Raw genomic sequence first — 20,513 nt, forward strand, 5'->3', positions numbered from 1 at the left:
TACAACCTACTTCATCAGATGGATGCTACTTGCATCTGATAACACAGGATCTAGTCTAGAAAAAGCACATGCCACAGTACATTTGGTACTCTTAAGGCATCACAGGGCTTCCATTGTTTCCTCCAATAAAAAGATAATCTGATATTACATCAAAAGAGGAGTCCAAGAAGTCCCAGTTTACTTAGGGATAAGATTAAGGCTTGTTTAGCACAATTACTACTCTTTCTATGCCTCATAGAATACAATGGGTATTCCATATTTAAGACCACTACACAGAGTTCCACAGAATAGGCATCCAACTCCATTATGCCTTATTTTAACTGAACTGGTAGTTTTAGATAAGATAAATATCCCATCAGCCAATAATGGGGTCTAGAAAGATTATGAAACATACTTTGTATTAACTGACTCCTTTGATGTCCCTAAAATATCCCTTTCCTAGACATGCTACTTGAAGGTCTATCTAATACAGCAGCACTTTATGTTAAGAAAAGGCCTAGAATAGAAGATTAGAGTCTGAAAAATGTGACAGAAAAACAGTTGCTTACCTGCAACTCTTGATCTGGAAGTGTTCCGTTGTAGTCATAAGAAATGGGTTCTGCCCCTGCGCAGGGAACTTGCAGGCTGACTAAGTAGCTCCTCATGACGCCCCACCCCGCCTGCATGTGCTGTGCTGAGTTCGTTAACTGTGGCAGTTGGGGCGTCTTCTCCTCAGTTTCTTGCAGACCGCCAGTGTAGATGATCTGTGTAGGATCCGCCGCATTTTAATGCTGTTCTTCCAGCTTTCTACTGCAGTGGGGATGGTACGGGCAGATCTTATGACTACAATGGATCACTTCCAGATCAAGAGTTACAGGTAAGCAACCTGTTTATCTGGATCGTGATCCATTGTAATCAGTCATAAGAAATTGGTGATTAGCCAGCTTTTCCTCTTGGAGGTGGGTGCAGTAGACCCTGAGCTTATCACAACACCCTCTTCAGGACTTTTCTTCCAAAATTTGCTTCCCGTGCTATTCGCAAGTCTATGGCATAATGTTTAATTAACGGCTGTTGAGAAGACCATGTGGCCACCATGCAGATATCTGCCATTATGATGCCTGAGAGATGGGCTGCCGACGTTGCGTATGCCCTGGTAGAATGTGTGCGCACTGTTTTGGGGGTTGCGACGCCTTGATGTTTGTATGCCATTAAAACCAATTCCACGAGCCAATGCACCAGGCGTTGACGGGATATAGGGTGACCTTTGCTCTTTCCTCTGTATCCTACGAAAAGCTTCCTGGATTTTCTGAACCCCCCGAGTCTTCTGCAGGTAAAACAAGAGGACTTCGCACACATCCGAAGAATGAAGTGCCATTTCTAAGGCCGTTTGCGGCTCTTGGAAAAAGGTAGGCAAGATTATTTCTTGGTTTAAATGAAATTCTGATATTATCTTAGGCCGGAAGTGCAGGTCCAGTCGCAAGACCAGCTTATGTAGGTAGAACTGGGTATAAGGCTTGTCCACGAGGAGAGCTGTTAACTCACTCGCTTTGCTGAAGTGATTTCAACCAGGAACGCAGCCTTGAGAGTGAGTAGACGGATGGGCACTGTGGCCAACAGCTCAAAGGGATGCTCAGTCAGAGCCAATAGCACCAAATACAAGCTCCATTGCTTGATTGGTTTTCTTACGGGCAGATACAAATTATTTAGTCCCTTCATATATCTTTTACACTCAGGATGAGAAAACACCATAGTCCCATCCCATCCTCTGTGCCCCGAGGAAATGGCAGCTAAATGCACCTTGATAGAAACATTCGCCAAGCCCGCCAATTTCAAGGCAGTCAAATATAGCAGTACTTGCTTTACTGTGGCACACAGGGGCCAGAACCCCTTGTCGCAAGCATAGGCAGTAAAATGCTTCCACTTGCTGTTGTAATTCTGCCTTGTGGAAAGGTGCCTATTGTTCAGCAGAACGCTCTTCAGAACCCGATTCTCCACAACGTCATTTGGAGCATCCATACATCGGGATGCAGAACCTTTCCCCCTTCCCTTTGGAGCAGATCCGGTGCGAGAGGAAATCTGTGGAAACGGCCCTTCGACAGCTGTAGAAGTGGAGCAAACCATGGCTGGCGTGGCCACCATGGAGTCAGAATACAGGTTGCCCTGTCACTTACTCGCTTTGAGTAACGCAAATCGACTCACTTACTCGCTTTGCTGAAGTGATTTCAATTTGCACTAGCACTCGTCCTATTATCAGCAACGGTGGGGTGGGGGGAGAGATAGAGGAAGCCCGCACTTCAGTTGTTCTGGAATGCGTCGTCTATTGATCCGCTTCCTATGCCTGCACAAGAGCAGTATTTGACTCACGTCTTGTTGACATCTGTGGCAAACAAGTCCACTGATGGGACACCCCAGTTATTGAAGAGGCTCCTGAGGCAAGAGTCCTTGATCCCCCACTTGTGCCTTTGATCGTAATAGGAGACTCGTCTGAGACTGTCGGCCAGGTGATTGTCCACACCCCGGATGTGTATTACCATTGGGAAAATGGCATGCACAATACACCATCCCCAAATCCTTTGGGACAGAGTACACAGCGACAAAGAGACCGTGCCTCTATCTGTTGAGGTAGGCAGTTGCTGATGTATTGTCCAGCTTTACTTGCACCACCATCCCCCTGAGCATTGGCTTGAATGCTCTGAGTGCCAGAAACACAGACATCAACTCCAAGTATGTTGTTGGGCCTGGGGTTTCGTCCAATTCCCCAGGATGCAGTGGGCTCCACAATGAGCCCCCCAGCCCATCAGAGAAGCATCCGTTGTCACCCACTGTGTCGGGGTTAATGCTGCAAATGGCACTCCTTGGGATAGATTGTGCTCTGCCAACCACCAATGGAAGCTCTTCAAAACAGGTTGTGGGATTCTCATGTGCAACCTCTGGCTATCCACATTGGGCTGGAAGTTGCGCAGGGACCAATGTTGCTAAGTTCGCATGCGAAGCCGCGTGTACCTGACTGTCGTAGTACAGGAGTCTATCAGACCTAGCAGTCTTTGTATTCATTCCGCTGGCTGAATTGAATTGCACATAAACTCTCGAATAAGTTGGTGGATCTGCTGGATGCGGTCTAGAGGTAAATACGCTCTTTTCTGTTCCTGCTTATGCGCCTTCTTAGACACCTCCTTAGGTTTCTTGAAGATAATGTCTCCCGATCTAGGTTTAGACTGCTGTTGCGCAGACCCGTGATCGCCCGATCCGGTTTTAGATGCTGGTGTGCAGTTCCATGATTGCTCGGCTTCATGGTAGATGTCAACTGGGCACTCGATGTCAATGGCGAACCCGGCATAGGCATAGGCGGGTGGAGCGCCTCATTGTATAATGCCGCCCTCAGACGTAGCGCCCTATTAATTCTAGTTTGTTTTGAAAAGGAGCAGCAAACCTTACACGCTGCTGTATTGTGCTCTTCCCCAAGACACATCAAACAAGTGTCATGGTAATCTGTCAACGGGAGCTCAGCCCGACATTTTACACAGTGCTGAAAGGTCTTTTTCACCTCCATTTTTGGCAGTAAACAGGTCCGGTTTTGTTCTTTAGCCAAATCGTCCAGCAAAATCAAGTCTGGTTTTTTCCGTTCTGAAGGTCCAATATGATTTGTATTAGTCCATTAAGCCAGTAAACCAGTCCAAATAGTAATCCAAGCTCAAAGTCCATTTTTCCTACTAAAGTGTCTAACAAAAATTTCTGTTTATCCGAGGAGCTATTACTATGAGGTATGAACGCTTAGGTGGTCAAACAGAAACTGAGGAGGAGACGCCCCAACCGCCATGATTAACTAACTCACCACAGCATGTGCAGGCGGGGTGGGGTGTCATGAGGAACTACTAAGTCAGCCCGCAAGGTCCCTGCGCAGGCACAGAACCCATTTATTATTATTACAACGGATCACGATCCAGATCAATCTGGATTCAGGTTTCTCCATTTTATTAAATGCCTGCTGAAGAACATCAAATGCTCATCTAAGAAGGGGCCTGTGCGTTAGAGGCCTTCTACACAAAAGATATTTAAAACCTGAGAGTTAGGCTGTCCGGCTTACCAGTCGTAGCTGTGTCTCCTCCTTCAACTGTTTCCGTGCTTCAGTGAGGGCGTGTCCGTCTGCTGTTCTGTCTTGCTTAGTTGCCTGCGGTTAAGTAATAGACCAGAGAAGCGAGTCAAGTAGAGTTCTTTGGTACTCAACACATATTGCAATGATTAAGTAATTCTATTAGTGTCTGTGCTCAATGCTACACCAATGCAGAGTATAATTGTATCTGTGTGTGCTTACTAGGAAACTTGAGACCACACAAGTTATTAACCATCAGTGTATGTGTCTTCATAATGAATAATGCATGTCTCTTCATAATGAATAATAAGCCAGGTTTGAAAGTATTTACATTAAAGAAAGAAGATAGGCTATAAGTGAAAGTTTCTAAGTAGAGTTCAAGAGTTCAGATGAACAAACCATTAATAGATTTTTGTTTTCTCATGTGCACACACTAAAAAGCCACTTTCTAGACAGGTCTCATTTCAAAGACAAAGGGATTCTCATTGTTTTAATTAGACACATTGCTGCAAATACTTGACATGTCATTAGAGAAAGATTTTTAGATAAAGAATAAACTGACAGGTCCATGATTTAGAGGCAATAATATATGAACTAAGGGAACAGCAGGCTCACAGGCTCCCCACCCCATTAATGTGAGGAAGAGAATGAAAGAACTCACTTTCACTTTAGAACAAACTACAAGTAGTAGTTTCTTTTTGGTCACTGACCAGCAAAACACAGAGAAACAGATACATAAGATTCATAAAAACATTTTTTTTTAAATCAACCAAGTTTATAATAATTGTCTTCAGTAGATAGTAATACTTGACTATTCAACTACATAACATGGTCTTACGAAATCTATTAGCAATTGGGCAGAACTTGACAACTACATAAGAAATGTTATCATGATCTGATAAAAGATAATATATATAAAAATCATCAGAAAAGCTTGAAAGATATAATATAGGGTAATATACACAGTGCAAATGTCCCTGTAAAAGCTTCAATATAACAACACATACGCTGTTGTTTCAATGGTTCCCAATTTTCAGGGGGAGAATTGCTCAGCGAATTGGACTTCGTTAAATCTACCTTCGAGCACTGCAGTATACAGAACGTTTATTTATTACTTATTTATTCGATTTCTATACCGCCCTTCCAAAAATGGCTCAGTGCAGTTTACACAGAGAAATAATAAATAAAAAAGATGGATCCCTGTCCCCAAAGGGCTCATAAACTAAAAAGAAACATAAGATAGACACCAGCAACAGTCACTGGAAGTACTGTGCTGTGGGTGAATAGGGCCAGTTACTCTCTCCCTGCTAAATAAAAGAGAATCACCACGTTTACCCAGGCATGGTTCAACACTGAACCATTCCTGGGTAAACAGCCTGCAATACTTGACTATCATGATCTGGTTAAGGTATCTGACAAGGCAACTAGTGTTCAAGATTTGATTTCAAGATTTGTGTTTTGTGTTCAAGATTTGTTTTCCCAACACTGCTCCCCTTGGGATAAGGCTTTGATCAGTCTGCCATTTTACATCTGAGACGCTTTGGCAGAGCACCAACTTGGCCTGATCAAAGGTAATAATTAGAGCTTGTGGTGATAGGCCATAAGTATGTAACTTCTGCTTACGTAAACATTCCCATTTAGAAGTTGTGGTGACCGAGCCCCACCAGACCCAAGAGAGTTAACAGGAAGTAAACCCCTGTCTTGACTGACAGGCTGGGGATCCCCAGGTCTTGACCAATCAGTCCACCAGGTGGGTGGGACATGAGGGCTGCTGCTGGGGCTTCTGGGATGAAGAAGGAGGAAGTTGAGGAGTATGCAGAGAGGCAGGGAATCCAGCATGGAGTTTGCTCTCGTAGCATAACTTTGCAGATCCTTGAAAGACAGGATTGCACGAGGCTTGGTTCTCCATCAGGAGTTTTGGTGATTTTTCAAGGAAAAGGAAGCCGGGGCTTTTTGGCTTTGGGAATCTAGCATAAGGAAAAGTTTGTTTAGTCAGACTTTGCGTTAGGCATTTATTTTGCTTTCTGTGTGTGCTTTGCATAGTCCTAAATATCTGTTCTTTATAACTGAGCAACTTTTATTCATTACGTAATGCCTAAGAAAGATCTGGGGGCTTTGAAGCATTCTTGTAAGCAGCCTAAGTGATTTTTAAGTGCATCTAAAAAGCTAGAGACTCAGACGAACCAGTCTGTAGTCCTGGATAAATTGTTTTTGTTCTTTTCTTTTTACAAGCCTCTCAGAGTTGGTTACTAACTCAGAAGAAGGCTGAGGGGAGCCTACTAGTGCACAGAGTCTCAGCGCTCAGCTCAGCTCCCTTGTTTTCCACCACGTGTAGGCATACATGTGGAAGGTTTTTATATTTGCCCAATAGCAAGATAAAGAGAAAAGTCTAGGCTGTGGTACTCCAGCCCAGGCTGTCCAGTCTCTGATAGCAGCATTTCAATCTACCCAAGGTCTAAAGTAAAATTTTTAAAAGGGAAGCCCACTCAAGCAGCTCAGCAGGGGTGACAACACTTTTTCTCCTCATGTGAACTGGCTCTGAGTCAAAGACATAATTCCTTACAGAAGTGAATTTGTCCATCAGCATCAACGATGTCAGCCCCAGGGGATAAAGATTTAAATTAAGCCAGAATGTAAATATAGGAAGCCAAATCTTGGGAATCTTAATATAGAATAGAATAGAATAGAATAGAATAGAATAGAATAGAATAGAATAGAATAGAATAGAATATATAGGAAGCCAAATCTTCCCTTAGGAGTCCAGCCTCTAGCCAAAAGACTGCACTGGGGACACCATGAGCTGTTGCAAATAGCTTCCTAAGGAATTTAGATTGTACCACTTTTAATACTGAAAGAAACTGGAATATGGACCAAGTTGGGCACCATATAGCAGTTGAGTCAGGGCTTTGGATTCAAATAGCCATATTGCAACAGGAATGAAACAGGCCCCTCTAGAGTAGAAAAAAGCCAAAATGGCTGGTGTGGACTTCTGTGCATTTTGTAACACATACTCAAAGTGGGCTTTAAGGCTGCCAGAAGATTGAGAGACTATACCTAAATACTTGAAGTAACTGACTTGCTCAATCCTGCATCCATCCAAACTACCATGTTATGCTTGAACTCAGGAAAGTGTATTTCGTGAGGTAACTATAGATAGAATTCTCCCCACTCTTATACACAGTAGGGGAGCCCATAGATCCCTCATGCTCATTCAAAGTGAGCCAAAACAGGCTTAAACATTATGTCTTAACTGCATCAACGTCTGTACCAGTATCTCAGCCAAATGTTAAGCTAATATCATTGACTGGTTCAAAGTGAACAGAACAGCTCAGAACTCTGAGACTAGAGGATTTTTTTGGGGGGGAGGGGGTGGGAAATAGGTGTGTGTGTCAAGAAAACTGCTTGCTTAGAGACATGGCTGTAAAAATGTCTCTGTAATTGCCTAATTGCCTCTGAGCTATCAGGCCAGCTTCTCCAATATAATAATAATAATAATAATGATAATAATAATAATAATGATAATAATAATAATAATAATAATACAATTTCTATACCACCCTTCCAAAAATGGCTCAGGGCGGTTTACAAAGAAATAATAAATAAATAAGATGGATCCCTGTCCCCAAAAGGCTCACAATCTAAAAGAAACATAAGATAGACACCAGCAACAGTCACTGGAGGTACTGTGCTGGGGGTGGATAGGGCCAGTTACTCTCCCCCTGCTAAATAAAGAGAATCACCACGGTAAAAGGTGCCTCTTTTGCCCAGTTAGCAGGGGTTTATTGTTTATTGCTCTTAAAATGTGTATCAGAATAGCCTGGGCCAAGCTCCATCCTTCACTTAGAATTCACACCCTCCCTTTTTCTTCTTGCCTGCCTCCCCCTGCCCTCGTTCTGATTAACTACAAAAGACCACACTGAGGAGATAGCTTTTGCTGCTCAAGGACAGTGGTTTTTGAGGGGGGGCGGTATGCTGGAGCTAACAGAGGGAAGGCCTCTGTGGGATGATGGACTTTGATATACAACATAGAAGAGGGGTACAAAAAACAGGAGAGGGCTGGAAAGTAGAGGACCAGAGAGACTAAACCCCCAGGAATGAAGCAAAGGGTAAGCTGAGCCTCCTCACTTTTCCAAGCTGCAGGCTCCAGAGGACCCTCCCCCTTCCCACCACTCATTTTTGAAAGCTGCGTACCCAAAGCACCAACAACCATGCAGTTGCCCTGGCAGGATATGTGAAATGGACTCTGTTTTAATCTATCCTCACCCTTCTCTCACCACCACTTTTTAATTCTTCCCATCCTGGTTCTGGGTAGTTGGACTGTGAGCTGGCTAATTATAATCATCATCATAATTGCTTTTTATTATACACTTTTCTCTATTTCTCCTAAATAAATGCATAAAGGAATTTGGTGTGCATTTCTCTCCACAATAGCCAACACAAATATGGAATCCCAAGAGAGACAGCGCCAGACTCCTAGTGCTTATGCAGAGAATGTGCAGACTGCTCTAGGAGTGCCTGGAGCACAACACTAACTCTAGAATCAAGATAGAGGACCAATGACATCAGGGATAGCATCATTAGGAATTCATTCCACAGAGCTGCTGCCTTTGAGGTTGGTTTTGACAACCATAGAATCAGTCAGTAGGTTGGGAGAGAACAAATGGCCATTGGCAAGAGGTAATATTTATTTCCTGCTTTTCTGTGTTTTAAAAATGTCCAAAGCAGCTTACAACAATGCAAATGAAATAATAATAATAATAATAATAATAATAATAATAATAATAATAATAGTAATACTGACTACAAACAAAGGCATGACAAGGTAGCAGGGATGATACACTGGAACATGTGCAAAAAATACAAGCTACCTGTAGCCAAAAATTGGTGGGACCATAAAATTGAAAAAGTGGTAGAAAATGAAGATGCAAAAATATATTATGGGACTTCCGACTACAAACAGACAAACATCTGTCACACCAGATATAACTGTAGTCGAGAAGAAAGAAAAACAAGTCAAAATAATTGACATAGCAATGCCAGGTGATAACAGAATAGAAGAAAAAGAAATAGAAAAAACAAAATACAAAGAGCTACAAATTGAAATTGAAAGGCTGTGGCAGAAGAAGACCAAAATAATCCCAGTAGTAATTGGCGCCCTAGGCGCAATTCCAAAACACTTTGAAGAGCACCTCAAAACCACAGGGGCCACAGAAATCACCATCAGCCAATTACAAAAAGCAACTTTACTGGGAACAGCCTATATTTTGCGACGATATCTATAACAACAACAACAATAGTGATAATAAAATTCAGCCATCCCAGGTCCTTGGGAAGGACTCGATGTCTGAATAAAACAAATGAGTCAATAACACCTGTCTGACTGTGTAAACAATAAATAAATAAACAATCATAATGCAATTAACAATAGATAAACATGCAAACTGCTTAGATAACATTTAAGTTTGAAAGTTATAAATAATCAACGTTGGTGTTTTATGAACCTGCCTGGGAAGAAAGTGTGACAAAAACAGGTCTTCGCTACTGAAAAGGCCCTCCTTCCCAGTTGTCACCCACCTAACCTTGATGGTGGGGGGGGGGGGGTGGGCACCTGCAGGAGGGTCTCAAAATAAAGATTGGGAAGGTTTCTATGAAAGAAGGCAATTCTACAGGTATAAGACAGCCACTCTGACCTTTCTGTTGGATTCCAAAATGTATGAACTTTCTTCTTTGACTCGTTCCATCTCTTCTTGAAGTGTTATAATTCTGTTGTTTGCAACAGCAAGCTGCATGCACCAACAAACACAATGGAAGAGGTTAAAAAAAACAACCCACCATCTAGATCAGGGATTCTCAACGTTGGGTCCTCAGATGTTATTGGACTTCAATTCCCATAATCCTCAACCAAAGGCCACTGGGGCTGGGGATTATGGGAGTTGAAGTCCAACAACATCTGGGGACCCAACGTTGAGAATCCCTGATCTAGATAGTGGGATAAAACATTAAGAGCCAATATAATGTTATTGATAGAAAGCTGGACTTGGACCAGAGACTCAACAGCTCACACTACATTCTAACTATATGTTAATCTTTCATGAATTTACAACTACAGAAATTTCACCAACAGAGAACATCTACAATAGGCTCCTCAGTTTTGCAACCTGAAACTCCAAGACCCTTTTTGTCAGCTGCCCCAGCCTTATATAGGGATGCACAAGATATGCATACTGCACATGTTCACCCATCTTGCATTATCACAATCAAACCAGATCACTTGCAACTTGATAATATTGGATTGATGCAGTCTACAGTCATTTACTCTGCAGAGACCCTACCTATGTATGTCTTCATTTGTGTGAGCTTCAGGATTTCATAACAGTTGAGGCATAATGAGCCTGTGCTTGGTGAGTGGAGCATGCACTCAAAGACATTAGGTGGTCTTCCAGTAGACTGCAGTCTACCTTCTATACACACACTGCCCCCACCCCGGGACTAGTCTTACCAATGAATCTCTCAAATATATTATTGTTTCAACACTGCCCAATATAAAAATGCCAGTCAGTTGTATCAGGCACAGTGAAGCTAGGCCTAACAAATATCAATTCGATCAAAATACATTTGTTGAACCCACACCACTTTATTTACACCTTCAATTAAAACTCTTGTAACCCAGCAAGATTACAAGATCATGAGTCAAACAATTTCTTTAAATTGTAACAGCTGTTCTGTGAATCACTTAATTCTAGTTTCAGGGGCTAAATTACTGAATACTGTAGTAATTCTAGTTATTCTAAAAGTCTGCTAAATTTCAATAAGATTCCTCTAATAAATTAGGCAAAGTATCAGCTAATGACAATATTACAAAAACCTTGAAATCACATTAGATGACCTGTTTTTAACAGTAATTAAAACTCCATTTCCCTATAATTAAATTCAGGCTTTTCCAAACAGAAGCATAAATAATCTCTCTTTAAATTCTACTTACCTCCTCAGTAAGTTTAGTGTTGGATTTTTCTAAAGCATCAACCTTTGCCTGAAGATTGTTGACTGTGGCACTGTCAAATTAAGAGACTCACACTGATTATACCGAAATAAAGCATTCAGCATTAGCCAACCAAAAATTTTACAGATTACAATCAAATAGGAAAGCACTCTTTACCTTAAATGTCTATTGAGCTCTTCTACATAATTTTTCTGGTCCAGAATTGCAGTAATTTGACCATCTCTGGAAGTGGACACAATGAATACAAAGCAATCATGGCTAAGCAAAAATTTAATATCCCATCCCATCTGACAAAAGAGATGCTGACTTAATTCAGACATCACACAAAACCAAAACTAAGCATCTTGCTATTTATGCAACTGTTTGGTCCAAGCCATGACTCAGAAGTAAAAAACCCCAAGACAGCAGCTATGCTAACATTACTACTAGCATTTGAAGTCTCCAAGTCCTCCTTTCTTCATGAAGAGTTTCCATTTTAAGTGCTGGTTTATAGTCCGCCAGAAACCTAAATAAGGTTGTATTCAGCCTGTCACAGGAGGATTATAATTAGAGGAATGTACAAATTGCTAAATTTCAAATAGTTCTGTGAATATGTATTAAAATACATCCTCACAGAACTATCTGAGCCACTAATCCAAGTATTTTTTCAAAAGCACTTACCCCTCACTGCCCTTACTGCTGCTCCCATCCTTTAAGTACATTGAAAAATCAATAACTCCAACCTACAACAGAAGATAGTAATACTTGATGTCAAAAGCACATTTCTTTCCCTTTTTTTACAATGTCAATATCCAATGTGATAGTTTATAAGGCTTGTTGAAAAGGCAAATAATTTTTAAAATTCAAAATGTTCCATGTTATAACAGTCATTATAACAAAAAGGTGGAGGTTTGAGACAAAAACAGAAGCGGGGGGGGGGGAGTGGGGGGAAGCAGGGGTGAAGGGGTTAAGACAATTATTGATTTGAAATTATGCAACTAACTAAACATAGTCCTTCCAAATCTTGGTATGGGAGTCTTCTTTCAGCATGACAGTAAATTGTCAGTTTAAAAATAGCCGATTAGAGAGGTCTTCAGTCCACTGATAAATAGAGAGGCTGAAATGGTCTTTCCAACACTGTAAAATTATTATTGGCTTGGTGACAAGTAGTACACAGGAAAGTCATGATCTGCTACCCCAGGAGAAGTTCCAGACATGGTAAATAACCAAGAGGACTTGTTCTGTCACAAAATTTAAAATGGGAATTAAGTGCTGTATTTAAAATATGGGCAAAGAATCAAGCAGATGAGCCATTTCTTTGTGTTTGGGTCTTTCTAGTCATTTCTTCTTCAGCAGCTATCTCACCCCAACAAATGGCTTTTTAAATGCAAAACATTTTGCTATTTGGCAGAGAAAGCTGTTGGAAAAGAGAACATATGGGGAAACCTTGGTGTGCACACACTATTCCTTGCAAGTAAGCTATTCATCTTGCTGGATCATGGGCAAAATATTTTAAAGACATCAACACATTACTAAAAATAAAATCCCATTACCTATGACAAGACAGAAACTAAGTTCGTATTCAACAGATAAGCATACTTTCCTTTAGTGAGCATCTGAGACATAGGGAAGGACACCAGATCCTGTCCTACAAATTTCTCCTAAACGACAACCAAGCATATAGGAATAGAAAATGGAAAGTAATACTTCCACTTTGGTTCCATTGTATACAGTTTCATTCATCCTCTACAATTCTGTGTCCATAATCTGGAAGCTAGCAAAGCATCTAAATTGCTAGGAGTATCCATTTACTTTGTTAAACATGCAAGTTTTTTAGATCCCCATTATGGCAGAAGTTTACAAGAAGCTGGGGAGACAACTTCACAGTAACTGATCATATGATCTACCTATACATTCTTACCGTCCTTCTGTGTTATGTGCCAGCTGGTGCAGCCTGAATCAGTATCTGAAACTAGCAGGCCAAAATAGCAAGTTGGCTACCTGTAAGTGAACTTTAGGAGGATCCATGGTCACTCAAAACTGGGTTGTGTGCATGCACAGAAGCCTTTGTGGAAGAACTGCAAGCTCCTCAAGGCTTGAGCAAGCACAAGGCTCACTGTATTGTGCTCGTGGTATAACATTATTTTAAGCAGGAGAGCACCTATTCCTCTCAGTTCCTGAGTGGCCAATGGATAGAGCGGAGATGGATCGCGAGTGTAGTTCAGGTGAACTATCAATGAGTCCTATGATGTGAAAAGCCAGTCATCCAAATAAGGATAGTCTGATACCCCCCAGGTTCTCAGGTAAGCTATGATGGTGCTCATGCATTTGGTAAAAAAACCCGGGGGGGGGGAGGGCAGTCGAGAGGCCTAAGGTAAGTAACTTGAATGGAAAGTCTTGAGAGTCCAGAGTAAAAATGAAGGTACTTTCTGTGAGCAGGACAAATTCTGATATGAAAGTATGCATCCTTTAAGTCCAGGGTCGCAAACCACTTGTCTTGTGTGATGGGAGAAAGGACATGTTGTAAAGAAAGCATCCAGAACTACTTAGGTTTTATAAGTTTGTTCAGGAATCTCAAGTCCATGACAGGCTGGAGGCCTCTGTCCTCATTGGGAACCTTGAAATACCTTGAATAACCACCCCTCCGTTGGTCTTCCAGTGACACAGATTCTATAGGCTGTGGAACGTGTGCCCTGCTGAAATAAGAGCCTCCCCATCTCTTACAACTTTTTAAGAGGTAGTCAAGACACATTTGTTCACCCAGGCTTTTAATTAGATACTGTTTTAATAGTTTGATGGTTTTTAATAGTTTTGTTGTTTTAAATTTCAAATTGTTGTAATGTTTTAACCTTTTAACTTGTTTTTATTGTTTTGTTGTAAACCACCCAGACACTTGCATTTTGGGCAGTATACAAATATGTTAAAACCAACAAGTTATTCTAGTAAGAACTAATCAACCTACTTTCCTTTCACTGTCTCTACAACTGGACTAAATTTGTTTCAAATCGAGGTTCACAAGTTAGATCTCTTGCACCTCAAATGTTCATGCATCCACCATCTTGGATCGGGGTGGATGACATTATTACAAAAACTATACCACTGAGGTGCCCGCATGTGTCACTCACAACTGTACCAAATTTGGTTCAAATTGTTATACAGTCCTCAAGTTAATGCACTTGTGCCTCAAATGTTTACACGTCCACCATCTTGGATCGGGGGGGATGACATCATCACCAACTACACCATTGGGACATCTCTATGTGTCCATACAGTTGAAGCAAATTTGGTTCATATCAGTTATACAGTCCAAGTTAGTGCACTTGCGCCTCAAATGTTTATGGGTCCACCATCTTGAATTGGGTTGGAGGACATTGTCACAATCTACGCCGTTGAAGTGTCCCTACAGATGTAGCAAATTCAGCTCAAATCAGTTAAGCGGTTCACAAATTAGCCCACTTGTCCCTCAAACGTTTATGCGTCCACCATCCTGAATCAGTATGGATGAAATCATCACAAAACTACACCGTTGAGGTGTTCCTGTGTGTCACTCACTGCGACTGTACCTAATTTGGTTTAAATCAGATAGCAGTCCACAAATTAGCCCACTTGTGCCTCAGATGTTCACGCGGCCACCATCCTGAATTGGAGTGGATGACATCATCACACGAATTGGAACGGTTGCCTATGGTGCGGCCTGAAATGCTGAGAGTAAGGCTGTTGGATGCATGCAGATGTAAATGTTTTCACCGAGTAATAAGATTCTCATTTTCTCCATAGTCCCATCTGTGAGCTTACTGAAGAGGCTTTCACCCTCAAAAGGTAAGTTTTCAATTTTTTCCTTCATTTCTGGATAGAGGGGTGTTGAGCGCAGCTAAGATGGCACAAGAGCTTAGTCAAGGACCTGTAACCTATGAGACTTAGTTTCCCGGGCAGGAGAGCTGGAAGGAGTATTGGCAACACTTTCATCTGGAGTTGTCCCAGATGGTTGATCTGTTGGTACAGAGTCCCCCTGAGAGGGGGAGGGGGAGGAAACTCCATCAGAACTATCATCATGGTGCAAAGATGATTATCTGGGCTAAGTTGGATGCGAAGTTGCCTGGTCAGGTGGACAAGGAGGCAGCAGATGTTCCACAGGAGCTTGTGGTGTGGCAGGTGCTTCAGGCGTTTTAAATGGAGCAGAAAGTCTAGCAGGTATGATGCCTGGATCTCTGGGGGCAAGAGCTGCCAAGTCCCTTCTGAACTTCTTTGCCTTCCATAGGTGATATTCTTTGAAATCATAGGGGGAAACTGGAGAAAGCAGTTAAGGTGGCAGAAACCCCTAATGTAACTAGGATCCAAAGCACCAGGAGGACACCAGTAATCTAAAGGTCAATCAGTGGATGCAGAGTGGTGATCTCTCTCACGCCAAGGTGCATATGGAGTATGCCTTGCCATGGTCTGTCTAGAAGAGCCAGATGGGGTTTTTGGAACTGGCAGAGGATTGAGGTCCTCATCCATATACAGGCCCATCAGAGGGAATCCCTTGAAAGTAGATCCTAAAGGGGTAGTGGTAGAAGACTCCAACAGAGATTCTAAAGAATTAGAAAGGCGGTCCTGGGTGACGGGGGAACCAGCTTTTGGAAGAGTGTCCACCCTTGCTGGATTCTGAGTGGATGGTGTGCACTGGCGAAGCTGCAGGTGACAAGTCCAGTCAAACAGGTGATGCTTTCAGTTTCCCCAATATCGGTGGAGGGCACAGAAGCTGTCAAGTAGTTGGGATTGACAATGTCGAAGCTGGAGCTGTTGAGACCGGTGAATGGCAAGGTGTAGTTGGAGCCTTCAGAGTAGACACTGGAGCCATCAACATCAAAGCTGAGGTCATCGGCATCGGAGAAGTAGTGGAAGGCTTCAGTAACATTGACAAGGTTGATGGTGAAAGGGAAATGCTGTGTAATGTGTAATAGTCCCGTTGTGCCACCGAAGGAGATGGCGTATACAGTAAAGTCTTTGATGTCGATCCTGACGAAGCGGTCAGCGGTGACACTTTGCAAAGTTTAGCCAAGGTTAAAGGGCTAGGCGGATGATGTTTGCGCTTCTTGTGCCAATGATGGGAATCGGCTTTAGAAGGTGCTGCAGGAGTCTTCAAGGTAGCATCAGAGTGGTCCCCATCCCAAGATGAAGCAAGGGGTGCAGTTGCAAATTTCAAAGCAGATGTCGAGCCTGAGCTCGAGTGGTAGCAGTCCATCAACACAGACAACCTTCAACAGAGTTGGCAATCTCGGCATTGGTGTAGACAGGCACAGCATGTTTCATATAGGGCTGCCCACAACTGGAGTTCCCTGCTCTTCGAGTCTTCATAGAGAAAGCTAGACAAATTTTGCAGGAGCGGATGTTATGGCTTTCACCCAAACAAATTAACCACTAGTCATGCTGGTCCAAAGAGGGTGAAGTCCTCCTACAGGAGGTACACCTCTTAAAAGTTCTTTTTAGGTCCATAAAGGCCAAGAAGCGGTGGGCAAAGAGAAGTAAAGGTAAAACAGACTGTGGTCGAAGCTGGAAAATCACAGGAGAGACAAAGCCAAAAAAACCCCAAATGCTAAACACCAAAACACACAGCCAAACACAGTCTAGAGAACAAAAAAAAAAAATCTCTTTCTCCACAGGAACGAGGAGCGAAACAAGCAAACCGAATGAACTGAGAGGAATAGGTGCTCTCCTGCCTAAAACAACACGCCACAAATGAGACAGGACTAAGAGCACCTCAAGGAGCTTGTCATTCTTCCACAGAGGCTTCTGTGCATGCACACAACCTAGTTGTGAGAGACCATGGTTCCCCTTAAAGATCCTAAAATGGCCACGATACCTCCTCATGCAGCAAGAAATTCTTTGGTCAAGGGAATACTGAACTCTGTATAAAGTTTCTAAATTCTGGGTACTAACAATCAAATGGAATTTGTTTGTAGTCACTCTGTAATAGTGTTTTATTACTGCAACTCTTTAAGGATGTATGCCTTTAGTAAAGTTATCCCTCGCCAACTGCGAGGGCTTCATTCCTGGAAAACCCTGTGATTGGTAAATTTGTGGTTCGCGGGGCATTAAAACCAATGGGAAATAGGTGGTTATGGGAATTCTGAATGCGAAAATATCTAAAAAAAGATTTTCCCCCCCTCTTTACCCTTGCCATTCATGGCTAATAAAAGCTGCCAGGGAGGATACAGGTAGATGGTTGGAGTTGATTATTAATGCTTTATTAAGGGAGGGCAGGATGCCATCGTGCCTTAAGGAAGCGGTGGTAAGACCATTATTAAAAAAGCCCTCCCTTGATCCCTCCAACCTGGACAACTATAGACCGGTCTCTAACCTTCCCTTCACGGGCAAGGTGATAAGAGTATGTGGTGGTGTCCCAGCTGCAGAGGGTCTTGGATGACACGGATTATCTGGACCCTTCTCAATCTGGTTTCTGCCCCGGATATGGGACTGAAACTGCCTTGGTTGCTCTAGTGGATGACCTATGCCAGGAACTAGACAGGAGGAGTGCATCCCTGTTGGTTCTGCTGGACCTCTTGGCGGCGTTCGATACCATCGGCCATGGTAGCCTTCTGGACCGCCTCTCAAGTATGAGAATCGGAGGTACTGTGCTGGAGTGGTTCCGATCCTTTCTTGATGGGAGAGTCCAGAGGTGGTGCTGGGGGACTACTGCTCGGCCCTGTTGCCATTGGCCTGTGGGGTCCTGCAGGGTTCGGTATTGTCCCCCATGCTGTTTAACATCCACATGAAACCGCTGGGAGAGGTCATCCGGGGACTTGGACTGAGTTGCCAGCAATATGTGGATGACACTAAGCTCTATCTCTCCTTATCACCTGATCCTAAGGAGGCAGTGGGTGTCCTGAATCAGGGGCTGGAGGCTGTGATGGGTTGGATGTGGGTTAATAAACAAATTGAATCTGGACAAGACTGAGGTAATGTTGGTCAGTAGGAGAGCCAATCGGGATAAGGGGATTTTATCGGTTCTGGATGGGGTTGTATTCCCCTTGAAGGAGCAAGTACGCAGCTTGGGGGTATTACTGGCTCTGCTTTTGGAAGCTCAGGTGGAGGCGGTGGCCAGGGGTGCCTTTGTACGGCTTCAGCTAGTGCGCCAGCTGCGTCCCTTTCTTGAGAAGGCAGATCTAGCCACAGTTACCCATGCCTTAGTCACATCACGGCTGGATTACTGTAACACGCTCGACGTGCAGCTGCCCTTGAAGAATATCCAGAAACTGCAGCTAGTGCAAAATGCGGCAGCTAGGGTTTTCTCTGGAGCTGCCCAGTGGGAGCACATCACACCCATTTTGTAAGAGCTGCACTGGCTGCCAGTTTGTTTCCAGGTCCAATTCAAGGTACTGGTTTTGACCTTTAAAGCCCTTAACGGTTTGGGCCTGGGATACCTGAGGGATCGCCTGCTCCCAAGGGTTGCTGCCCACTTGAGAAGGTCATCTGAGGGGTCATCTGCTCCGGGTGCCGACAATGAGAGAGGCTCAGTTGTTGTGCACACGGGACAGGGCCTTCTCTGTTGTTGCCCCCAGACTCTGGAATGCTCTCCCAGTGGCTATCCGCTCCTCGGTCTCCAACACAGCTTTTAGAAAGCATGTTAAATCTTGGCTTTTTACTCAGGCTTTTATATGATTGTCTCTGCTGCTGCTTCTTTTTATTTTGTACTGTTTTTATGCTTGTGGTTTAAATTTTTTAATCAGATTTGTTTTATATTTTTAACAATATTTTAATTGTGTCATTTTTATAATTTTGTTCTTAATTTTGTGTAAACTGCCTTGGGATTGCTTTAATGAAAGGCGGTATATAAATTTAACAATAAATAAAAAATAAACATAAAGCAAGAATCCCTTAAAATCGCCAAGAGTCAGCAAGAGGAGTGAGTAGACTGAACTCCCCAAAATAGCTAAAAGGCATTTTTGAACTCTCAAAAATCTCTCAAAGGCAATTTAAATTGTGAGGAGTCAGCACAGTCAGCAAGCGGAATGAGCAGATTGAACCTCTGAACCAACAAAAATCATGGAAACACTGCCTCTCCGCCCATCACTAAAAGATCACGCCAACTGCGGATACTCAGGTCATGGTTGGTAAGACCGGTCACAATTTCCGTTGCAGATATTTAAAACCACAGTTGGCGAGGGATGACTGTAGCTGCCTTGTCTGCCTATATTTCTTTATGAGAGTAAAAGTAAGGAGTGCCATCGAGTTGGTTTTGATTCCTGGTGTCCCCAGAGCCCTGTAGTTTCTTTTGGTAGAATACAGGAGGGGTTTACCATTGCCATCTTCCGCGCAGTATGAGATGATGCCTTTCAGCACCTTCCTATATCGCTGCTGCCAGATATAGATGTTTCCCATAGTCTGGGGAAAATACCAGCAGAGATTAGAACTGACAACCTCTGGCTTGATAATCAAGTCATTTCCTTGCTGTGCTATAAGGAGAGTACATCCTTCATTATGCTTATCTTGTAAGCAAGCACCTTAAAGCTGGTGAGATATATGTTAAAATATTTTATCATGCTGAAGTACCCCCAATCTCCCTTTTCCCATCTTCACACCTTTTCTCCCTTCTTTGAGTTATTTGGGGTGCTCTGCAATTGAAACTGCAATTAACAGACATAACAGTTTTGGCTAGCATGTTTTGCATTTACCAGGACTCTCTTGGGAACTCACAGAGACATTCAAGTTGATAAGAACTTGCTAACATAAACACTGGCATGTATCATCTTTGAGTGTGAGGAACTTTTGAGGACTCAGAACAAATACCCCCTCCTGTCTGTCCAACGTGCTCCGGACCTGTGTTTAGAGATCCATCTGCTCTGCAGCCAATGCTCTTATCAAACTCCAGCCACGTACACAAGCTACTTCCAAGTCATTGCCAAGCCCCTTCAAGAACACAGTAATATGGGCACCTCCTTTCTTTGCCTCCCTTCTCCTCTCTCCCCTCCCCTCCCCAGAATGTTAGATGTTGCTAGAAATTGTTAGACTATTTAGTTATCTCACACACACACCAGCTCACGTTATCTCTATAATACCTTTATTAGTCTAAGTAAACATTTTTAAATACAGTTGTCTGTGCTTTTTGCATCCTCTGCCAGAAACTGCTGTGGCTTGCATAGGAACTTGAGAGTCCCTAGAGGGCAGTGTTGCCCAACTCCCCCGACTATAGTGTAGCTCCGGAGCATACACAAAGCACAAGGTGACTTGTTGCACAATATCTGCCATTGCACATCGATTTGCCCCAAAGTAAGAACAGCATGCAAACTGAGTAAGTTAATTTTTTAAAAGCAAATCTGCATAATAGTTCTGCTTAGAAGACTTGTGTTTCCTCTATGTATAGGGGTTTTCTTAAAGCACAAAGTATGGACACTTTCACTTCTCTTGAACATGCTCTCACTCACGGCCAAGACCCGAAGTTCCTTTTTTCTGCTTTCACATACTGTTTCACTTCAAAGCAGAAGG

The 20,513-nt window shown here is 42.8% G+C and overlaps 1 protein-coding gene across 12 annotated transcripts in view; it reads right to left on the reverse strand.

Moving 5' to 3' along the window:
• The window catches only part of RUFY3 (RUN and FYVE domain containing 3), a 93,456-nt gene that overhangs the window by 23,420 nt on the left and 49,523 nt on the right, over nucleotides 1-20,513 (reverse strand). For all 12 annotated transcript variants that reach the window (XR_008307838.1, XM_053252165.1, XM_053252162.1 and 9 more), the window contains 5 exons: nucleotides 11,730-11,791; nucleotides 11,226-11,291; nucleotides 11,052-11,121; nucleotides 9,760-9,852; nucleotides 4,064-4,147 (listed from right to left, as the gene is read on the reverse strand). Coding sequence is in view for 11 of the 12 variants with exons in the window: in XM_053252165.1 (XP_053108140.1) it covers nucleotides 4,064-4,147; nucleotides 9,760-9,852; nucleotides 11,052-11,121; nucleotides 11,226-11,291; nucleotides 11,730-11,791 (375 nt within the window). In the remaining variant the exon portion in view is untranslated. The remainder of the gene's footprint in view (nucleotides 1-4,063; nucleotides 4,148-9,759; nucleotides 9,853-11,051; nucleotides 11,122-11,225; nucleotides 11,292-11,729; nucleotides 11,792-20,513) is intronic.

The sequence above is a fragment of the Hemicordylus capensis genome, chromosome 5 (assembly GCF_027244095.1).
Source record: "Hemicordylus capensis ecotype Gifberg chromosome 5, rHemCap1.1.pri, whole genome shotgun sequence".
In the NCBI taxonomy this organism is placed as follows: domain Eukaryota; kingdom Metazoa; phylum Chordata; class Lepidosauria; order Squamata; family Cordylidae; genus Hemicordylus; species Hemicordylus capensis.